Source organism: Amia ocellicauda, chromosome 21 (assembly GCF_036373705.1).
Source record: "Amia ocellicauda isolate fAmiCal2 chromosome 21, fAmiCal2.hap1, whole genome shotgun sequence".
Lineage (NCBI taxonomy): Eukaryota > Metazoa > Chordata > Actinopteri > Amiiformes > Amiidae > Amia > Amia ocellicauda.
In genome coordinates, this window is record NC_089870.1 from 19,571,516 (window position 1) to 19,592,351 (window position 20,836).

General features: G+C 53.4%; 2 protein-coding genes across 4 annotated transcripts; one reads left to right on the forward strand and one right to left on the reverse strand.

Annotated features, from left to right (window-relative positions):
• Positions 1 to 7,418: 7,418 nt before the first annotated feature.
• Positions 7,419 to 16,862, reverse strand: bag5 (BCL2 associated athanogene 5). 3 transcript variants are annotated; one of them, XM_066693993.1, is made up of 4 exons: positions 12,905 to 15,004; positions 12,675 to 12,789; positions 11,638 to 12,477; positions 7,419 to 11,469 (listed from the first exon to the last, which is right to left on the reverse strand). In XM_066693993.1, the coding sequence occupies exons 3-4, from the start codon at positions 12,441 to 12,443 to the stop codon at positions 10,929 to 10,931; spliced, it is 1,347 nt and encodes a 448-aa protein (XP_066550090.1). In that variant the 5' UTR covers positions 12,444 to 12,477; positions 12,675 to 12,789; positions 12,905 to 15,004; the 3' UTR covers positions 7,419 to 10,928. The 3 variants fall into 3 exon arrangements, with proteins under 3 accessions (XP_066550090.1, XP_066550089.1, XP_066550091.1); XM_066693992.1 differs by lacking the exons at positions 12,675 to 12,789; positions 12,905 to 15,004 and adding an exon at positions 16,456 to 16,862; XM_066693994.1 differs by lacking the exon at positions 12,905 to 15,004 and having other exon boundaries at positions 12,675 to 12,869.
• A 41-nt stretch (positions 16,863 to 16,903) lies between these two features.
• Positions 16,904 to 20,425, forward strand: coa8 (cytochrome c oxidase assembly factor 8). Its single transcript, XM_066693997.1, has 5 exons — positions 16,904 to 17,183; positions 18,719 to 18,916; positions 19,433 to 19,496; positions 19,651 to 19,741; positions 20,099 to 20,425. Exons 1-5 carry the CDS (start codon positions 17,037 to 17,039, stop codon positions 20,196 to 20,198), a joined length of 600 nt encoding a protein of 199 aa, XP_066550094.1. The 5' UTR covers positions 16,904 to 17,036; the 3' UTR covers positions 20,199 to 20,425.
• The last annotated feature ends 411 nt before the right edge of the window (positions 20,426 to 20,836 follow it).

The window sequence follows — 20,836 nt, forward strand, 5'->3', positions numbered from 1 at the left end:
AGTGATGCAATCCTTTCCACACCTGCTGATTTTAACCTTTATTTATCGCAGTGTGATCGGGATCTCTGATTGTGGGGAGCGCTCACCCAGTTCAGACTCCGCTGTGCTGTTCCCTGGCTGTGCTGTTTTGGCACATAATGAAGGATGAAGGATTTAAGCTGAATTTCAGAGACGGCTCCTAGAGTCTAACCCACACCAGCACTGTGAGGGAAGGGACTGCGAGCGTCCATGTGAGTGAGGGGACGCAGGTTCTGTTCTGTTCCTATCTGGGCCCTGTAGTGTCCGTCCTCACTGAATCCAGCCCCACTGTAGAACCACCGGCTGCTGGAAACAGATTAGTTTGCGAACACAGTGCTGCTGCGTCACGCTGGCCCGGGCCGAACCGCATGCAGTCACAAACTGGGGGGGCTCTGGGAAAAGCCTGACAGAATGCCTTCCGCTCAGGGCTTTATCCTGAGAGTCGGGGCCTGTGGGGGGGTTACCGCCCAGCCCCCAGAGCAGCTGCCTCGTCCAGACCCTGCTGAGATCGGGAATAAACAGAGCGGCGCCATTTATTTTGCAGCAAAAACTAAACAAAACCCTGCACTGTTCACTGACTCACTGGCTCTTGAAGGGGCCGTCTGTGGTGGCCAATCCACCAGCGCCAGTCTGGTGCGCCCATCCTCCGCCACCCGCACCCCAGACCCCTGCTCCGTCCCTGTGCCCCCCGGCTCGCCGTGCCACCTCCGAACGGGCCCCTACTTGCCTCTCCTCACAGGAGGGGTGATGCCCCGACAGAGGTCGGCACAGGAGTGCGTTCTCTGAGGCTCTCATACTGACAGGATGAGAAGTGTGACTGACAAGGCCCCGGTTATAAATACTTCAAGTGCGTTCACGGCTGCTTATGCAAGCTGTGGAGGGAGGGAGGGAGGGAGGGAGAGAGAGAAACACACCGAGAGTATGAAGCCGTCCAATCCTGGCTGTGGCACCAAGCGAAGGAATCAAATCTTTATCTAGACTGGCCTCCTGAGTGTCTCAACGTCCTGCCTCAGCCCGACCCCTGCGGCCAGCTCTCCGTGGGAGCCGATCCCCGGGGGTCCGCCGCTGACAGCCCCCCTGCTCTCTGTGCTCCCACGAATGGCCTGAGCACCCCCCCACCCCCCAGCTCTCTGCTTGGCCTGTATTAATAGGAGCTGATGTTGGCTTTGACCCGCATTACCATATGAAAGGCAGGGATGCACGGTGAAGGACCCGGCCTTGCCATTGTGGACCCCCGGGGGGGGCAGCCCCAGGCCTGTTACCATGGAGACGGCCTCTGTTCTCGCCACAATGCCTCTGGTTCATTACAATTTTCCAAAAATACTGCGGAAGAGTTTGTTGAAGGGTGTGTGTGTGTGTGTGTGTGTGTGTGTTGGGTGGGGGGGCGTCTGGGAACCACCTGCCCCCTGTTGAGTTTTTTTTCCCCAAACACACAAGACACACAAAGCCTGGGAGAGACGCGGGGGCCCGAGTGGGCTGCTCTCTCTGTGTGTGTGTGTGTGTGTGTGTGTGTGTCTGTATGTGGCCTCCTATTGCATTGTTGTCTTTTGCTTCGGGAGTGTGAATCCATGGTTTGGGTGAAGTCTACCCCCAATTCCCTCTGTCCCCCCCCATGCTCTGGTCACTTCCCTGGGGGGGGTCATAACAGTCAGTGTAGCTCCATCTCTGTTTCCTTTCAGTCCATAAGCCTATAAGCTTGTAGAGTGAGCGAGTGGAGTTTTAATCAGCAGCTGAAGTTTCAGATTTTATTAGTTCATGCCGTTGACTAATTTCAGTTCAATTTTGTGTAGTTTTGCAGATCGGCATCCGTAATAACACACTAGTGCGTCTCCCGTCCTCAAAAACAGAATTTCGCCTTCCCTGTCCCTCGTCCCCGAACTCTGCCGGGGTCCAGCCTCCCCTATTCATAGATCTGCGCCCACCCTCTCTCCTGCGACGCCTGTTATTAATTTCCCAGTACGTGCTCGCACTCCGGCAGCTCGTTAAGCAAAGAACAATGGGGTAAACGAGCCGAGAACACGTCCTCAAGCAAGGCACCCTCTCGGGTTACGCCGGAGTACAATCGACGGTTGTAATTAATCACAGGTTTAAGCTCATACTGTATGGTCGACCCGGTTATTCCAGTTTTTGGGGTCAGAATGAGCTGCGAGACAGCGGACGGCGGCAGCATGTGGAGGAGGGACGGGCCGAGCCACAGTGAGGCCGAGCAGGAGGTTTAAACTTAGCATCCGGCTTCAGAGGAGGGAGAGCGATACATTTCTCTCTGCCCTGCGAACAGGATGGTGATTTGGATTCTGTCATCCAGCTGTAGCAGTTTCCCCCTCTCTGTCAGCTGCTGTAAAACTGTCCCAGGGCACCCCCTCTGGCCATCCCCGGCACTACACCCGTCCAGATGACATCATACTTTTGCAAGGTTATTTTTCGCCCGAGGATGTGTCACTTGATGGCCGTCTTGGGAATGTTGCTGTTTTTGTTTTGAAGTGAGATGCATCAGAATGGATTTTTTTTGTTTAATGACGTTTCGAAGTCCGAATTCTATATTTTATTTTGGGGGAAAAAACAACAACTGCTTAATATAGAACGTGATGCTGTTTTTTCTGTGTTTTTCATGAGAGAAAGAGTGGAGCTGATCTTGTTGGAAAGCACGGTTGTGATTAAACGCACACGCTTTGAAATGCACAAAGCGCACAAGGCCCAACACAGAACTGTCCATAGATAACAAACACACACACACACACACACACACACACACACACACACACACACACACACACACACACACACACACACACACACAGTCTCCCACGCAGATGAGATCGCAAGCCGCTCCCCCCCTTAAGAAACACGGCTATTAATTCTCTCCCTTCGCAAATAATACCGCATTGTCAGACCCGGCAGTCCTCCACTGGACTGTGAAGGAGAGAGAATGGGCTTTTGTACCGGAGCTGTCATTCGATTCCTGCTCTCATCGGCAGACATTTGTCTTTTGGAGGGGGGTCGGCGCATCAGGGAAAAGTTTAACGGGGTCACACAAAACCGAGCAGAGGACTGGGCCCGGGCGGCCGATGGAGGGGGTCCGCTCCTCTCCTCTTTGTTTGTAGGCGGGGTCTGGCTGCCCCCGGGGGCCCCGTTCTGTGCCGTGCTGCAGCGCTGCGCCTTTCTCAAGGTTGTGGATGTGGGACAGCTCAGCCGCGTGGCACCTGCAGAGCGTGGGGGGGGTGTGTGTGTGTGTGTGTGTGTGGATTGTGAGTCTGTGCGGGTGTGCATGGGCTTGTGACTGTGTGAGAGTGTGTACATGTGCGTGTGCGTGTGAGAGAGAGTCTGACGGTTGATTACTCTAAAGTCTAAAGACGGAGCTGTGAGAAAAGCAAAGGCCATCGGGGCGAAAGTAATCCCTGTTCCTATGGTAACGAGCCGGCTGGAACCGGCTTCCGTTCCTAAGCCGTCGAGATAAAAGTTTAAAGGTTGGCGTCTCGAGTGCCACTCTCCTGGCTCTTGCCGATTAGAGCTTTAAATGCCTTCGCTCTCCAGGAAGTTTAATAAGGGCAACGTTAATGCAAATCATCCCTTAACGGGTTTTCTCTCCCCCCCACCCCCCGCCTGTAACCGCCTCGGCACGCCGTCCGTGTCGCGGGTTTCGCCCTCAAGGTCAGGCGGCCTCGATTTCGGTAAGCCAGCATTAACCTACATAGAGCAGCGCGGACGGGACTGATGGGGACCAGGGAGAGCGCTGGACCGGTCCCCTCCCCCACCACCGCCGCACCGCACCGGCTCCTGGATCTTCACAATCCCACAATATTAAGGCACAATGGGAGCGAGCCTTGGAAAAGTCCTCCCCCATCCCCCTCCAGATGAAGCAGCGATTTTCCCCCTCAGATTAAGAATTCTTTTCAGGGTCCCGGCGAGGTGCGGGCGTCTCTCACCGCCTTTGTTGCGATTGGAGGGGATTACCATGACAAGCGTGGGAGAGAGAAGGGCCCCCCGAGCCCCGTCTGCAATGGCCCTGCACCCCCCCAGCCTAGGGGTCACCTCCCGCATAATAAAACTAACAAAGGCGGCGTGCATCTTGCATGAACCTCTGTATTTTATTTTATTTACTTTTGGAGAGTGAACTGTGCTTGTACGTGTGCATTGATGCTGTTTCAGAGGGCGGGGGGCAACTCTGCCCAGGTGCTGCACCTTGGGTTTATATGACACATGCTTTGTAAACTGAAATATGTCCGGTTTTGTTTTGGTGTGTTTTTTCTGCAGTCCCAGTCGTGGGTAACTCGATTGTGTAACACGCGTGGTGTGGAGCCCTGACACCGGCCCACACGCCTGCCCACCGCTTGGGCCCGAACACATACAAACCCCTGGGGATCGGCGGTGCCTGAAGCTGTGAGCCGGACCTGTGCTGAGCTCACGGGGTTAACATCAGTGTGTGTGTCCATGGCTGTGTTGGCACAGACGCCAGGGAGGATGGCGCGGCCGGCTGTGTGGTTATGTAACTGTTAAGCAGGCTGTCCCTCTCTGCCGCACAGCTCACGCAGGACCCAGCTGCTCTGTGGGGGCGGGGGGCAGGGAGGCTGCACATGAAGGACCGTGTGCTTCTGCCCGGGTCAGGTCTGTCCAAGCAGAGAGATGGTTTCAGATGACGGTTATGGGCGCACGGTGGCGCATCATTCGGCATTAAGACCGCAAGCTGGACGGTGTATTTGTATTTGAAATGTAATCTGAGTTTATTTGGACCTGCCTGTGTGTGAAGCTCAGAAGGGGGGGGGAGCCTCCTGGTGAATGGAAATGTAATCGTAAGAGCAGAGAACTGCTTTGTTTGGTTTTGTTTCTCTCTCTCCCTTTCTCCCTCTCTCTCTCCCTCTCCATTATTTCTGATTTCATGCTTACGGAGCCAGCAACACGTTTATGTAAGCCCGGAGATGCTGGTTACGTAATGCGTGTGTTTGAGCCGCACGTGTGTGGGGCCGTGTGCGCGGCGGGGGGTGTGAGGCGACGCTCGGAGCGGCTCCCGTCTCCTTGAGTGAGCGGCTGATGGAAAGCCCGAGACCCTGAGTCGCAGCCGCCAGCGAAACTGGGACAGCAGCCCCCACGTGACTGTCGCCATGGAGACCGCAGCCAGCAGAGCAGCAGAGCCGGAAGGGGGTCTCGAGAGCCGTGCTCTGTCCTGCGTCTCTGTGTCTGTATGGCTGTCCTGTGTCTCTGTGTCCTCTGTCTCTGTATCTTTGTGTCTCTCTATCTCTGTCCTGTGTTGTGTCTCTGTCTCTCTGTATCCTGTGTCTTTCAGATTCCCAAAAAGATAAAGATAGGGGCTCAATCCCTCATTAGAGCTTCAGTAATGTGGGGGGGGGGGAGAGAGAGAGAGAGAGAGAAGAGGGGGATGGGGGCAACAGAGAGGACCCCACTGCCGTGTGATTGAGTTATCAGAGCAGTGAGGCGGTGTGTGTTCAGGGTGACAGATCAGACAATGCGCAAACATGCATTTTACCCACAATGCCTCTGTCGCTCACACCCCCTTCTGAGGGAAGGAAATGGCAAGAGTGCGTCTAAACCTCTCCTCTCTCCTGTATTTTCTGCCTACACAGACAGGTGTGGGAAACCTCGGGACCAGGGGCGGACCTTTTCCACTGTCGCATACTCCCCCCCACATAAAAACATGTCTGAGTGCTTTTATTTTAGTATTTTGTAAGTAGGGTGCTGGGTCCTGAGTAGATGGTATATGTGTGCGTGTGTGTAGTTGTGTGCAACGAGGCCGTCCTCATTACGAAGCCGCAGGTGCTGATTGGGCAGCTCTCTCTCTCTCTCTCTCTCTCCCTCCAGTATCTATTTTTATTTATCTGTTTGTTTCAGCAGGCAGCATCGCTGAGTGCTGCATCTCTCAGCAGTGGAGGGACGGTTGGGGGGGGACAGCAGGAACTGGACTGCGATGCCCATGCAGGGGGTGGCAGCCGGGAAGACCCCTTTTGGGATTTGGCCAGCGCAGCCCCACTGTGGGTCAGTCCTCCACCTCTGCAGAGCGGACAGGGCCTCTGCTGTAACCCAGCTCTCGAACCCAGGGCGAGGCGGGCGGCCATTCAGCCTCTCTCTGTATCTATATGTGATGTGAATGTGAGATGCATTTAAACTGCTCAGACACTGCTGAAGTCACAGCCTCAGTGTTTGACAGCCCCAACACACACACACTCACATATACACACTCACACTGCTGCACTCTCTCCCCTCCCCTCCGGTCTCGGCCTCACCGCTAAGTCAAGGCCTCTGTCTGTGGCTCCACCTGGTGGCCGTAAAGCAGATAGGATTTTAGGTAGAAGAATAAAAACAGAGGACAGGGTTGAGGTGCTTCACTGCAGATGTCGCCGGACCGGATCGGGCCCACTGCTCTGCCCTGGACAGCAGACTATAGCAGAGGTACCAATTCAGCAGTGACAGCGGGACAAGGGTTTTGGAAGCTGATCTGGGAAAGTGTGTTTTTGGCAGCGGCGCATTCCACCCAGGGAGAGGGAGAGAGAGAGAGAGAGACACGAGCTGAACCAGAGCGCGCATGGCCCGCCAGCATAACAAAGACCCACTGTGTATGGAAGCTGGGCCGGCTGTCCGAAACCCCGCCACTGCCAGGGGGACACCGAGATCCTGCTGCCACCCAGAACAAAGGGGACACAGATACCCCCATGCCCAGGACAGACAGAGTGCATCCGGGGGCCCCTCAGATTCACAGGGCTCTGTCTCTGCCACACTGGACAGAACCAGAACCCAAGCAGAACTGGCAGGGAGGAGAGTGTGCCCCGCTGGTGCCGGGTCAGAACTGTCTGCTTATGCTGAGGCTCGTGGGTCCCTCAATGGGGGTCCCTGCCCTCGATCCCCTGGCCCGGGAGAGACCGCCCCTGGCTCAGAAGCCACAGTGTGCTGCCATGATCCTGTTTTCTTCTTCCTCTTTCTAAAATTATGTCAGCTCCTCAATTCCAACTAGGAAGGACTCTGGAGGAGAGGAGAGGCCCCAGACACCTTTGCTCATTTTCTCAGCTGCCATGTGCGTGCCGTGGCTGTGGTAATGGCACTGCGGTGGCAGCGCTGGGGACCTGTGGGCACTTGTGTGTTGGTTTCTGTTTGGGAGACTCAAGGGGCCTCGCGCCGGCACCCGTTGCTTTACCTGCCTCTGCCATCCCAGTGCTCTTGGTGTCACTGCCATAACAACTCTCCATGCCGGAGTCTAGGAACCCGACTGTGAGCTCACACTGCCCCCCGGTGGCCGTTCCAGTCCTTGCCTGCACCACCCTGTGGCTGCCACACTCCTCTGGCCCCCCCATGCTGTATGTCACTCTAAGCCATGTCCCCCGGGTCCCCTGCTTCCCTCTCGGAGACACCCATCCGTTCGGTCATACACAGCAATGAACCACGTCTTGCGCTTCGTCTTTCTTGTCAAATTATAGATTTATTTACCACTTCAAAATATTTACAAACTTTTCTTCCTTTTAGTAGCGTTTTTTTGGAAAGCAGTCAACAGACAGGAGACACTGTGTCTAGATGATAAACAGAGAGAGAGACACAAGCCACGACACCCTGCAGCTCAGTTCACACCTCTGACAGCAAGACACTCGTCAATCCCCCGCTCACAGCGCGCACCGCATCGGGGCCGTGGCCCCCAGCACCGTCTGACCCCTTGCATCCAGATGAGCTCCGCACGGCGCTCTCCCAGACGCCCCACGCCACGGAGCGAGGGATGCCAGGGGAGGAAATGTCTCTGCAGATCTTCAGAGTCTTGCACCAGCGCGCCCACAAGCTGGCGGCCCCCCGCCGTGCCCTCTCACGATGCCGTAGAGGATGCTGCCTTCATTCGTACTAACAGACAGAGTCTTCTCCGTTTAATAACAACACCCACAAAAAAAACTGCGAAACAATCGGACACAGAAGCAGCGTCGGTCCTGGCAGACATTCTGACTACATTCTCATTCCAGAACGCTGAAGCTCCCAGTGCTTCCCTTCTCTCTTGCAGGGAAAGAGGGGAGGGCAGTTGGAGAAGCAGTTACCCCTATTCCCCTGGGCAATTAAAGGTGTCATTCGGTTTTCTTGTCACCCACTCAGAGCTGCCCACCCACCCCGAGACCCCACTCTCAGCTCCTAGGACTAACTGCCTCAATTACACTACATTTAATGTTCTGTAGGGTACCCTGTCCCTTCCACTCTCAGGTTCTGCGGCTGGGGACTGTGTTTATACTCCACAGGGCTGCGGGGTCGGGCAGCAGGAGGCCGGCGCTGCCACGTGCGCGTGTCGTGTGCGCCTCCCTTCCATGACCGGGACCCACTGCCCAGGCAGAGCTATTCTCGGAGAACGCAGAGTGGTGCGGATTATGAAGACAAGCCGAAATTAACGACGCTGGGTATAACCATGACAGATGTGCTAAGTGCTGTCCTGTCTGTGTAATCCTGCTGCTCTAAATCCCTGTACAACCTCCCCTGACACTCTCACACACACACACACAGGCTTTGTCGCACTGCACCAGAGCACAGAAGCGCTGCTCTCCCTCTGTACACGGGCAATTCCCAGACCCCCTCTGCCCTGGGAGGGGGCCGGTCCCTTCTGGGGGCGGATACAAAACACCAAAACTGAAGCTCTCTCAACGAAGAACTAAACCTACAAGCTTAAATTAACTTTCTTTTATTATCTTATTTATTTAAGCAACTCATTAATTTACAATCGTTGACTTGGCTGTGAACAGGAAACGGGGCGGTTGCCATTATAGTAGAGCGCTCACGCACCCCCCCCACTGGAATCGGCAGAGTCGGCCCCCCAGCGCAGTGTCGGTCAGTGCCGCGGTGTCCACCTCTGCTGGAGGCGAGAGGAGAGTACAATAAAAAAAACAAAAAAAATCTGCTCCTCTGTACCATTATCCCCCCACCAAATAAAAATCTCCAGCCCCCTGATCAATAAACGCCAATATGTTCTGAATGGCAGACCTGTATCTTAATGTCAATTACTGCAGATATAGATACACATATGAAAAAACAATGTTTATATCGCCTCACAGTCCACAAACGAAACGCACGGAAACAGGACACATTCAAGGCGGGAGAGGCAGCGACCCGGTCCGGGACAGGGGCTGATGGTTCTGTGATAGCACTGCGCGGGTCGAGGGGCTTCGCAGAAACATGACGGAAGAGGGGAAGCATCACTGTGCGGTGCGGAAGGCCGCTGGGTTCTCACTGATGCACAGGAAAGAGCACCGAGGGGACGGGCCGATCTTGGAGACCTCTCTCTCTCTACCTCTCTCTCTCTACCTCTGCCCAGAAAGTGAATAGGAACTCTGTCGTCTCTGTTTACAGGTTCTCAGGATTAGAGGCGGCGCTGGAGCTGTAGGGGTAATTAACCTCAGTAAGGCCTTGTGACAAATCCCTCTTCCTCGGAGCAAGGTTCTGATCCACAGCTCCCCCCTGTCCTGCCCGGGAACACTGCACATTTGGGGAACATGCAATACTGTACGGGGAGCGCGGTGCCGGCATTGTGCCACTGGGCTGCACTGGACTGACGGGACGCAATATTATTTATTATTATTATAAAGGGCTGGTACCGGGTGTGATCATGCAGAGCCCAGTACAGCGCAACACACCCTGTACCTTGTTCCCCCTTCAGCAGATGGCGCAATCGATCTTGTGCTTATGGTTAATAATTAAAAACATAACTCCTCTCTCTCGCTCTCTCTCTCTCCCTTCTAGCTGGATAATCCAGGTCCACGCTGGCCTCCCTGCCTGCTCCGATTAGGCTGTGGCTACTGGCCAGGCGAGGGAAATGCCATTTCAATAACTACAAAGAAGAGCAAGGCACAGCATGTTTAACACAGATATAAATAGGTTTCTCATACTCGGCTAAACTTCGAATTCGTTCACTTGAATCACCATCTCCCGCCTCGAGAACCGGCTCACACACACAGAACCCCGTGGCCGGGACCCCGCCGGGACCGACACTAGTAGATTTTTGCGTTTTGTCTTGGTGCGTCGACCCCCTCCCTCTCCTTTTAATCGCAGGTTTGCGGAGAGGTCAGCCGGGGCCGTGCAGGCAGGCCAGCGCCACGTGATGTCGGAGCCAATTAGTCAAAAGCAAAGTTGTCCCCCCTTCGCGGCACTTCTCAGGGGTGGGGCGGTGGGTATCAAATAACAAAAAGGAGATAAAAAGAGTCAGAGAGAAACCTGAGACCCGAGACCTGAGAGAGGGATGTCACCACTGCCGAGCTCTCATTTTGAGGTTGTTTTTTCACCCTTCTCTTTTCCCCAAACGTCCTGTTCTCTCAGTGTTGGTGTGCCTATTTACGTCACCGTTGATGGGGGGAGCATAGGAAGAAAGGATATATTCACGATAAAATACAATCAAAGTATGAAATGACCAGAGAGCCCAGAGCTGCCGAGACTCTGGAGAGACAGAGCACCGAAATCTGAAGACTTTTTTCACAGACACTTATTCACTTCACCCACCAGACCACCACGTCACTGTACACCTCACAACTAGTAGTATTAGTAGTATAAATATGATATTTTTTGCTGAGCTGAAAGACACTGACAGTAGGTACGAGTTTAAACTCCACACCGACCGGGCGTTGGCACGGAGACGCGCCCGGCCTGTGAGAAGGACACTGCGTATGTTTAAAGCACACTACTGGAAAATGCAATCGCTGCTGTTCAGGAGACCCAAATAATAAAAAAAAAAAAAAAAAACACGTCTCTCTGAAGTCGGACACAGTTTTCTCGGGAATCTTTGACGGCGTGCAGACCCTCCTGGACCGATTCGAAGGCGAGTACACTGCCGTCTTTCCAATCTTTAATTTAGTTTTTTGTTTGTTTTTTAACCCCATGCAGGATAAGGGGGTGGCGGGGAGACTTAAAAACGAATCAAAACCGGACCGGGCGCACCGCAGCTGCCGGCGCTGTCCGTGTCAGTACTCCCACTCGTCCGTCTTCATGTCCAGGTAGCTGAGGATGTTCTGGGCGAACTTGACGGCCTGCTTGCGGGCCACCTTGGACATCTCGTCGCCCTGAGGGTCCACAGCGTCCAGAGCCAGCAGCTGTTTGGTCAGCAGCTCCTCCAGGATCATGTAGTTCTTGTCGGCCCGCTTGCCGTCGAAGCCGAGCACCTGGGCCTGCAGCTCCAGCAGGCTGGCCAGCACCTGCCACACGGCGCGGTGCGAGGGGTGCTCCTCGGCGCAGGGCTGCCGCCGCCGCAGCGCCTCCCGCAGGTCCAGGTGGGTGATGACCGCCTGCACCTCCAGCACCGCCCGGCGCCGCGCCTCCCGGATGCAGGGGTTGCGAGCCGTGCTCACCTCGTCCAGCTGCGTCAGGAGTCCCTGCAGCTCCGTCTTGGGCGTGAAGCCGAGATCGCACGCCCCGCTCTGCTGCAGCACCTCCCAGAGCAGCTGCGACACGCGCCGGCGCACGCCCTCGATCTGCCGGATAGAGTCGTTCTGCGCCAGGTCGTACCTGTGGAGAGAGAGAGACACACACACAACAACAGACATGTGAGAGTTAGGCAGGCTTCTGTAAACGGCTTGCACACTTGCACTACTGTTTCTTATTCATTTCCATATTTTTAAGATACGTTTTAATGTATCTATTGAAGGCTAATGGCGGCGTCGCTGTGCTGCATACCTGCGCGTGTCGTCGCCCTCCCCCTCCAGGTCCAGGTGCTTCAGCAGCCCGTGGATCTCCTCCACCACCTGCTTGCGGTAGTTCCGGACGGCGGCGTTGCCCGACACGTCCAAGGCATCCAGCTCCACCAGCTGCTCGGTTAGGACGCGCGAGAGGTGTGCGCAGCTGTCCCCGTCACTGAGGCCCATGAGCAGAGCAATCAGCTCCCCACGCGCCTGGCTCACGCGCACCATCACGCCATTGATGTGCTGCACCGCGGCGTGCGTGTCGTCCGACAGCGGCAGGGGCAGAGCCTGCTGCTGCGTGCGGCCCTCCACCACGTCCTGCACGGCGCACAGGCGGGTCAGCGCGCGGTACCGGGCCTTGCGCAGCGGCACCCGTCCCCCGGTCTTCACCTGCGTCAGCCGCAGCACCAGCTCCTGCAGTGCGTCCACCAGCTCGTCACCAATCTCCACTGCGCCGGCCCGCTGTGGCGCCAGCACGCCCTCCTCCACCAGCCGCTGTGCCTCGCCGCTCAGCTCCTCGATGGCCAGGCGCGACGGGTGCGTGGCATTCTCCTCCAGCAGCCGCAGCAGCGCCTCCACCTCCTGTGCCGCGCGCTTCCGGGCCTGCTGCAGCTCTGGCCTGCACTCCGTCTCCACCGCGTCCACCTCCAGCAGCTGCCTCGTCAGCTCGCGCTCCAGCCGGCGGTACTCGCGGTCGCTCTGCAGGCCGCTGAAGGAGCCCACCTGCTGGCCCAGTGCCTGGCACTCACGCTGCACCTCCTGGAGCCGCGCCAGGGAGGGGTGCTGGCTGCCGGGGTCCATCCTCTTGCCACCATCAAAGGGTTTCCCAAACAGGCTGCAGGGGCACAGGGGAGAGATGGGGCAATCAGGGGAGAGGGCGACACAACACAACCACACTAACAGTGGGGCAAGAGAAGGTTAGTTTTTGGGGAAGATGGCAGTTCTTTCAAGGATCTCGTTTACTGAAGGAAAGGAAATGGAGAAAAGAAAAGAGTATTTAAGACAGGAAGAGAGGCTTAAACAATAACAAACCTCCAAACGATTGATGTAGCCGCACAGCGAGACCTATCCACAAAGAGCCAAGACGCATTCTGCTGGGGACTGCGACATCACCGCCTCCACACTCAGATACCTGCACCTTTGAACCCTGCCAGCCACATCACAAACACAACACGCCCGGCCTTGCTTAACACAGGATCACACAGGGATAGCACTGTCAATAAGTATGCCAACCCCCCCACCCTCCACAGAGCCAAACCTACTTTAATCTGCAGTTCTTTGACCAGGAACACGCCCGACAGCGCTCTCCCTCGCTGTGTTCTGTACTTGAGCACCATACGAAGAAGAAAACTTTGATCCCCTCCTCCCACCTGCAAACTGGGTCTCCCACAAGAAACACGACATGCAACGGAGAGCGAGTACTGCAGGGCGTCTGAAGACATCACTACTCACGAGAAAGACTGGGACAACATAAGAGGGCACCAAACTAGCCTGAAGAAGATCCAGATCCGGCCTTTTGAGGGAAACGCCAGCGCACTCGACTACTGCAGCGCTGCCGGCCGGCTCTGCCCCAGACACCCAGGGAATGTGCCAGTCGCCAACATCGCAACAATCGCGAGGGGCCGGCGCTCAACTGCAGCTGCTCTTCCGTGAGGCTGATGATGTGTCGGTGATGTCACAATGGATTTATTCCTCGTGTCCTACCATCTTAAAGGGACAGGCTCTCTTCCACTTGGCTTGCTAGATGTTCTGATCGGTATGCGTGTGTGTGTGTGTCAATGAGGGAGAGGGAGAGAGCAAGTAGGAATGTGTGTGTGTGCTTTTCATAATGAGTGTAATCATTTCTCAACATCCATGGACCTTCTATTGAATTTAATCCTCCAGTATTTGTATTTCTCATTTCAGAAGCATGCACATGCATTTTGGAGACATGAAACAACAAGCCCCTTATGCCAAGGCCTTACAGAACAGCCACTGTGCGCTGCCAGAGTAGGGATAATGTTTAACAACTTTAAAAATTCAGGAAGCCCAGGAATCACTTGAGGGACAGCGAGGAAGCGCTGCAATCAGAGATAGTAATCCACTTACGACTTAAAGGGGGGTGAATCTGTAACTCAAACCCTCTCTCCCTCATCTTCTTTATCTGAGCGTCTGCACATTTAATATAAGTCCGGCGCAACGCCTCCCGCTGACAGGACCTTCCCAAGTTAATAAAGGACTGTGAGCAATGTTTGGACAGGGAGCAGTGACTTAATCACTTACAATGCTTAACTCGTCCTTGTAACTTTTCCATAGTGAGACAACTTGTTTGATTAACAGGCTCTCAGTAGCACCCTGTCCCACCTGGCACGATAGTGAACACACCTCTCATTCTTTCTACAACATATAGGCTAACCTTCTGGATACGCAGACCTTTTTACAATCTCTCAGACCTCTCCAGTGCGCTCCGTTCCGTGACAGCTGACTCCCCCCGCGGGTCGGTGACCTTCCTCTCTGACTTCAATCCATGTCTGGACAGCTCACCCTGCTGGGATTAATCCTTTCGCAGGTTGTCACAACGCTCTCTCTCGCTCTCTGATAACTCTTGTCACCCAGAAAAGAATCTCCAACGTGGTGGAAACTTGGAAAAGCAGGAGAAGCGTGCTGGTATTAACCTGCTTGGACACTTGTGTGTAAAACCTCTCGCAGTAAGCAGTGGTGGGGGAATGGGCCACTGATTGTATGCAGTTTAAATGCATTTCAATAGTGTTCAATTATCGAGAGGTAAAATGATGATCCGAGCAGACCCAGGACACGGGGCTTGACCACAGAACATCTATGGCAGCTGCTGCTACCCTGGACAGATGTTGACATCCCTTGGCATGCCCAGCACTGCTGCTTAAGCCATGCAAACACAGACCAGCTCTGCAGCCCCTTCCTGACTTCCTCCCCCCAGGGATCCTAATGCTGCCTGGTGCACAGAGCCCCAAATCCAATATACAGCTCCTGTTTCAAATCCATTCATACTGAGGACAACATTGAGTGGGTAATGGCTCCTCTGTTATACCCTTCCCAGAACAGGAAGCTAGGCTGCTGCGTGCGTTACAGGTGCACCCCTATGGGCTCCTGAAGGTTTATTTTCTTTCCACAGTTTGAAATGAACGGTAGATTAGCTTTAAATAGGTTCTAGTGCAACCCTGACTTTCCCTGTAGGACTAATAATAGTAATAAGAACAGTAATAATGAACACACACTTCGGTGAGTGCCCAGCTGCACACAGGAGCCCTGGAGTTATTCGGCATGGGTGTCTCTGTGTGACAGCACAGCTCAGGCTCAAAACACCTGCCGACTGCTTGGGAGGGCAGGTTCACCACCAAACACGTCAGCGCGACTCACAGCCAGGAGGCCTGAACACACGCATGGCAGGGTCTGTTTATCATGTCACACACGGCACAGCTCCAGACTGAACCACACCTAATGCGCAACAGCCGGGCCTGGGCTCGTCCACCCACCTGAGCCAGAGTCGGATCTCCGCAGAACCCAAACCCAGGTTACCGGACCTCAATCCTCAACCTGTATCAATAAATCAAACAGAACCAGTGGAGCACATGGCTGAATATTCCAGAAATCACTGACTGGTTACATAAAGTTCTATTTCCACACACCGAATACTCTGGGTGATATTTTTATTATTATTTATTTCTTAGCAGATGCTCTTATTCAGATCCACACTCTCTACACAAAGCCTGTTGAGATACTGTCAGTATTGCGGTGAGAGATGCTTAATCTGTAATGACTTATTTTATTGTCATTTCTAACCCTCCATTCTCCTCCTCACTAATGGCTCAAGACCAAACCACCCTATGGGTTGTCATCGTGCCCGGGCTTCCTGCAGGATTATTTATAGGCCTACACCATGCACTTGTGGACGAAAATAAATAAAGATGGAGTTTGTTTTATCAGGTGGCGTGGATTTCCCACAGGAGAGAGAGAGCTTTGACAGCTGATCCATTTTAATTCCACACAGCAGACTAGAAACCCTTTTGCAGATCTCTCTGTACCCCTCATCCCCATCCCACCAACAATAAAAAAAGGCTTTCCACCTTGCTGTTGTTGCTATACAGCCTAGATGGTCGTTGTCTCTCCGTATTACACACATCAACATTAACTAAGCTACTGTCTTGCATTAAACACCACACACACACGATTCAGTTACCAAGGGCGTCCTGCCGGGCTCGGTATTGCCAGCAGACACATTAACAGCACAGACAACCGCCTCCTACACCGAAAACAGACAGACCCCCTAGCATAGGCAGCAGTTCCCCATCCCCTCCACTGACTGGTGCATTATTGACAGCCGGGGACGACGCATCCCTGCGATGACGCATCTGTGCCCAACCGTCCTGCCACATCTGTGCCCAACCGTCCTGCCACATCTGCACACCGACAGCGAGCGGCAGTGTCCTCGTCTCCTCCTGCACCTATTTCCCCATCTCTGTGGACCAACAAGAGCTCATCTGTTTGGCGATCCCTCCCTAAATCCCCCAGTATCGGGCAGATAGAGGAGCAGCATCCCAAATAAAGCAATCAAAAATAAACACACCACTTAATGCAGCTGCTCACAGAGACACCCCAAATGGGGGAAATTTGCACCAATGCGTTTTCCTTTTCTCTCCACCAGACAAAAGCCCCCTAGAAACCCGTGGCTCGGCGATACGATCAGCTGAGAGGGTGACAGCCGTCCACACCGCAAATAAACAACGGCCTTTCGAGCAGAGCTGGCAGGACTGTCAGTGCCCGGCTCAGGCGCCCAGGACAGCGACGTGTCTCTTACCTGCATAACCAGCGGACAGCCATCGGGGCAGCGGGGAAGGTGGGATAAACACGCAGCTCTCCTCATCACACAGCTCCGCGACTGGGGAGGGCTGGCCGAGAGAAGTCACACCCGGGGTTCGGTTAAGCACGCACGTCAGGCGGTTAACGAAGCGTGACGTAGGTGTCCACCGCGGGACTTGTCCCCTTATTTGCCCCTGGATGTCAAGGGTAATTAATGTCCAGCGGTCCTGGCACAATTAAGGCCATGTGCTACTCAGGGCAGTGGTTTTCAACTCTCCTCCCGGGGATTGCAAACGAGCTCTTAGTTTAATGAAATCGAAACCTGAATTTAACTCATTATTAACATTCCTCCCCGGATTAATTGATAAATTGATTAATTTTAAAAACCGACCGCACCGAGTCTCGCCAGGACATCCTGTTTATAAATCGAGATGGAGCGGCGCTTAAACCCCGTGGAGGTAGTCGGTCGCCCATGCGGCCTGCTGCAGAGAGGCGCAGTGACGTGCGGCGTGGGGCTCGTCTGATGGTGTGTGTTGTTGTGCGGCTGGGGAGGCAGGTTTTTGGAGTGACCCGGCAGAGATGAACGCCAGGGCCGCCGTGGGTCGGTCATGGACGGTATTGCGTTGCAGCAGAGAGACGTGGTCCCGGTCCGCCGGTGTCTGGACAGGCAGGCGGCCGTACTGCTGCCACGGTGAGCCGGCTGCACCAGAGCGCAGGACAGGCCAGGTGTGTGTCCGGCGGTGATCTTGGTTGTGTTTTTTGTTTTGGACCTTAAACCTCGTTACAGATGTGTGTCGAAATGCAAATCCCAAACTGTTTCATCGCTTGTTCTCATTGACACCAGTAGCACACTTAAAAATCACAACACGATTAAAATCGCTTAACCGCTGCATGACCTAGAGACACTAGCAAGACGTGTTGATCACTTTGATCGACCTCGGGTTTAACACGCATTTGGGTCTTGTGCAGATTGCAATGCATGTTTGTTCTCTCGTCTGTCTAAAATGATTTGGGAGAAAGCAGCTGCTGTGGAGTCTGCCAGGTGCGAGGTAACAGCCTGCAGCTTGGGGAAACCGGGTATAGATCACCCCTGTGAAACTGCAGGGGGAGTCCGTGTTTCTCTGCGGCAGGGTCATTAACCCTGTAAAACAGCGGCTCCCAACCCTGCCACTGGGGACCCCCTTCCAACCGAGCTCTTAATTACTTAACTGAAGTAATCTGCTAAGATTTGACTTATTTAATGTAAGTTTATACAATTCTATACTTAAGACCCCTACTTTTTAAAATAATCAAAAGGTTCTGATTTAGGAAATTAGTTCAATTAAGTAATTAAGTTTCATTGGAACAAAAACCGGCAGGATAGGGGTTCCTCCAGGACTAGGGCTAGGAGCAACTTGTAAGATAGTCTACAAAAATAAAATGAGTTTTAGATAAGCCCACCTGAGTGAAGGCTGCCATTAAGTAATTGGGAGCCCCTGTTGGAACAAACGCCAGGAGACCCCCAGGACTGGGGTCGGACCCCTGCTCTAAGAAGTGGAGACGTATGTTTGACTGAAGAGTCTCCCAGACGCCTTGCCACCATGGTGGGCTGCATTGCACAGCTTGTTGAATTTGATCAGATTCAGAACAGGATACATTCATTTAAAGATGCCGCCTGCGAGCTGTTTTGTTTGCTTTTTAAATCAATGACTACTGTTTTGTGGCAGAGCTGGGATGTGTACATGGGATTGATTGCTGATCAGAAACTCTGCGCCTGTCTCCTGCACACTGTTTACAGGCGTGTGGGGAAACTCCACTGGAGACTGGGCTCCAGTCACTGAGTTGAGAGATGTATCATTTCTGTTTCGCTCAAGAACTGTCAATGCTTAGGCAACACTGATGTTGAATAGTGCTGCTGATCCAGCTTTTTTTTCCAGTTTGATTTTGAGTGGGGTCGGGTGGGGTGGAGAGTAATGCAGCGGTGACTTTTGCCTTTATGTAACTGCCCTTAAATAGACTGCAGTCACAGAGCCTGGCCGCCTGGATCAGAGAGCACTCGGGACTCTTTGAATAACCTCGATCAGATGTAAATTTGCATCTATGCATCTCGATCTTTTGCTGTCTGGTGATTTGTTTACATTAGAGTATTTTTCCCACTATGGTGGGGGGGGGTGTTAATCAAAATAAACTGAGGTAGAGTGAAATGTCAGCCAATTAGTATTTACCGGAGTCCCCTCTTCTCAATCCTTGCACCCCCCTCCCCTCTACAATCCTGTTTCCAGAGGCCAGGCTTCCTCCCTCCTGCCGACTCCAGGCACGACTGGATTGGCCCCCCCGACAGACTGTCAAACATCCGACCAATCCGGTTCCACGTCCCGGAGAACGAGAGCCTATTGCAGGCCCGCCTGAGGGTCCTGAGGCAGGAGACGGAGGACTGGAACCAGCAGTTCTGGGCCAATCAGAACCTGTCTTTCAGCAAGGTCAGTGTTCGGAGCTGGAAGTTTCTGGAGCGCTTCTGGGGTGACTCATGTCTTGGGTGTGGAGCGGGGATTTCTTATTGATGCAATCTCGGGGCACATTTTTCACTTGTTTATGTTGGCTGAGGGGTGGGGGCTTAAAAATCATCACTAGATGGCAGTGCCTCCCAATTAAATCTAAAACCATGTTATTACTGTATTGTTTTTCTGTCTGAACCATGTGCAGCTAACAGGCCTCTGTATTTTCCCCCACTAGGGGGCAGTCGTACTTCACTGGACAGCTGGGGGGTGTTTAGGTTTGTTCTTGGTCTCTGCAGGAGTAGTTACATGTGAAGACTGGGATGATGTTGGTTTCATAACTTGGATTTTTGTAATTGTTACTGCACACTTCTACACTACCATATATCTGAATCTCTGCAGATGATGTGCAATACTGTCGGCTGCTGTTAGTTTTCCCTCTTCCCCTGTCACTGAGGTGTTAGGGTAACAAACCTAATCGTAATCATTGGTGTTTTTCAGGAGAAAGAAGAGTTTATCCACTCCTGTCTGACGTGTCAGGGCCTGGGGCTGAGGGACGAGGATGGTCAGTGCATTCTGTCCAAATGGCTGTTTGTGTCCGTCTTGCCTTGTGTCTCGCCCTCTGTTTGTGTTGGCATATTGCTGCAGTGCCGTAAATGTGGGGAATATCATTTTGAAGGATGGGTGGTACCTGACTCTGTTCTCTGCTTTCCTCTCAGGTAGGAAGAGAGTTCTGAGCACCGAAGAGATGGCCACCTTTTACAAAAACTTCCTGGAGGCAAATAGGCAGAAACACGCCAGATACAACAAGTGAGTTTTACATTGTTGCTTTATTCCAGGAGTAGTGGGGTCCTAAGAGAGAGTGTAGGTAGACCAAGGCCCCTCGAGGAACATTGGCACAGAGAATGGGCAGTGGCAGGCTCCCCTGGTCTCGAGTCCTGAATGGCGTAAAGGGACACTGTTTGTGTACATGGGCGCAGGGTCAGTTGTTTCCCGGCTGTGCACATGGTTGGCCTCTTCAATATCTGTAGGAGACTCGGGCTCTCTCACACCAGGGGCCCTGTGTCGATTGATCCTACAGAGAGGGAGGGAGTGTTGATACTCCTTCAGCAGATGACCGCTGGTCTTGTGTAATCTAAAATGATCTTTTGTGTCCCCTGTTGGCAGGGAGTGGTACAAGCGCAACCTGACCATCACTGTCCTGATGGCGCGAGTCGCCCTGCAGAGCGCCTGGAGAAGAGTGGCTCGCGGACGGACGCCACCCTGACGCCAATCTCTCTGAAGACGTTTATACACTCGTACGGCACTGGCGGGGCTCGTCTCTCCGATCGTGTTGGAGACCCGACCGCAGACGACTGGTCGCCTTCTCGTTGTGAACGGACGGCGTCTCACTGTGGACAGTCCAGACCGCACGCTCTTCTACTGTGGTACTCCTTCCTCGCCAGGATGTTTCACGCAGCTCCAACATTAAAAAATATATATTTTGAATCCCTACGAAGGTGACTTGTCTTTTATATCCTTGTTGACTGTAGTGTGACTGTTCCTGCTCTGAGAGTGCAGGGTATTAGCTGAGGGGCAGGAGGGTGGCAGGGGTGTCGGGGGACGCCAGCGCTGTGTTCATGGGCACGGACTTCTTCAAAACTCTCCAGTAGAGGGTCTGCTTTGAGTGTGGTTTACTGCTCTGCCAGCCAGAGAGCCTTGAACTCATTTTTACCCCACGAGCTATTGGTTTTAAAAATTAAAGTTAATTGAAGAGGAAACTTAATTTGTTTCCTGTGGGTTTTTTATTTGCAGTGACCATATAGAAATCCCCACTGTGGGGATTCTGTGGCAGCTCCAGTCATTTTCTGATTGATGTTCTATATTAAACTGCTAGAATTGTTAATGTATATAAAGATCCTTTTT

Bases quoted from the DNA above. Each gene is read 5' to 3' on its own strand.
- coa8 (XM_066693997.1), top strand. From the start codon at position 17,037: ATGAACGCCAGGGCCGCCGTGGGTCGGTCATGGACGGTATTGCGTTGC. The intron at 18,917-19,432 runs GTCAGTGTTCGG...GGTGTTTTTCAG, and splicing joins AGAACCTGTCTTTCAGCAAG to GAGAAAGAAGAGTTTATCCA. The intron at 19,742-20,098 runs GTGAGTTTTACA...CCCTGTTGGCAG, and splicing joins AAACACGCCAGATACAACAA to GGAGTGGTACAAGCGCAACC.
- bag5 (XM_066693992.1), bottom strand. From the start codon at position 16,478: ATGGCTGTCCGCTGGTTATGCAG. The intron at 12,478-16,455 runs GTAAGAGACACG...GTGCCCCTGCAG, and splicing joins GCTGTCCGCTGGTTATGCAG to CCTGTTTGGGAAACCCTTTG. The intron at 11,470-11,637 runs GTATGCAGCACA...CTCTCTCCACAG, and splicing joins GAGGGCGACGACACGCGCAG to GTACGACCTGGCGCAGAACG.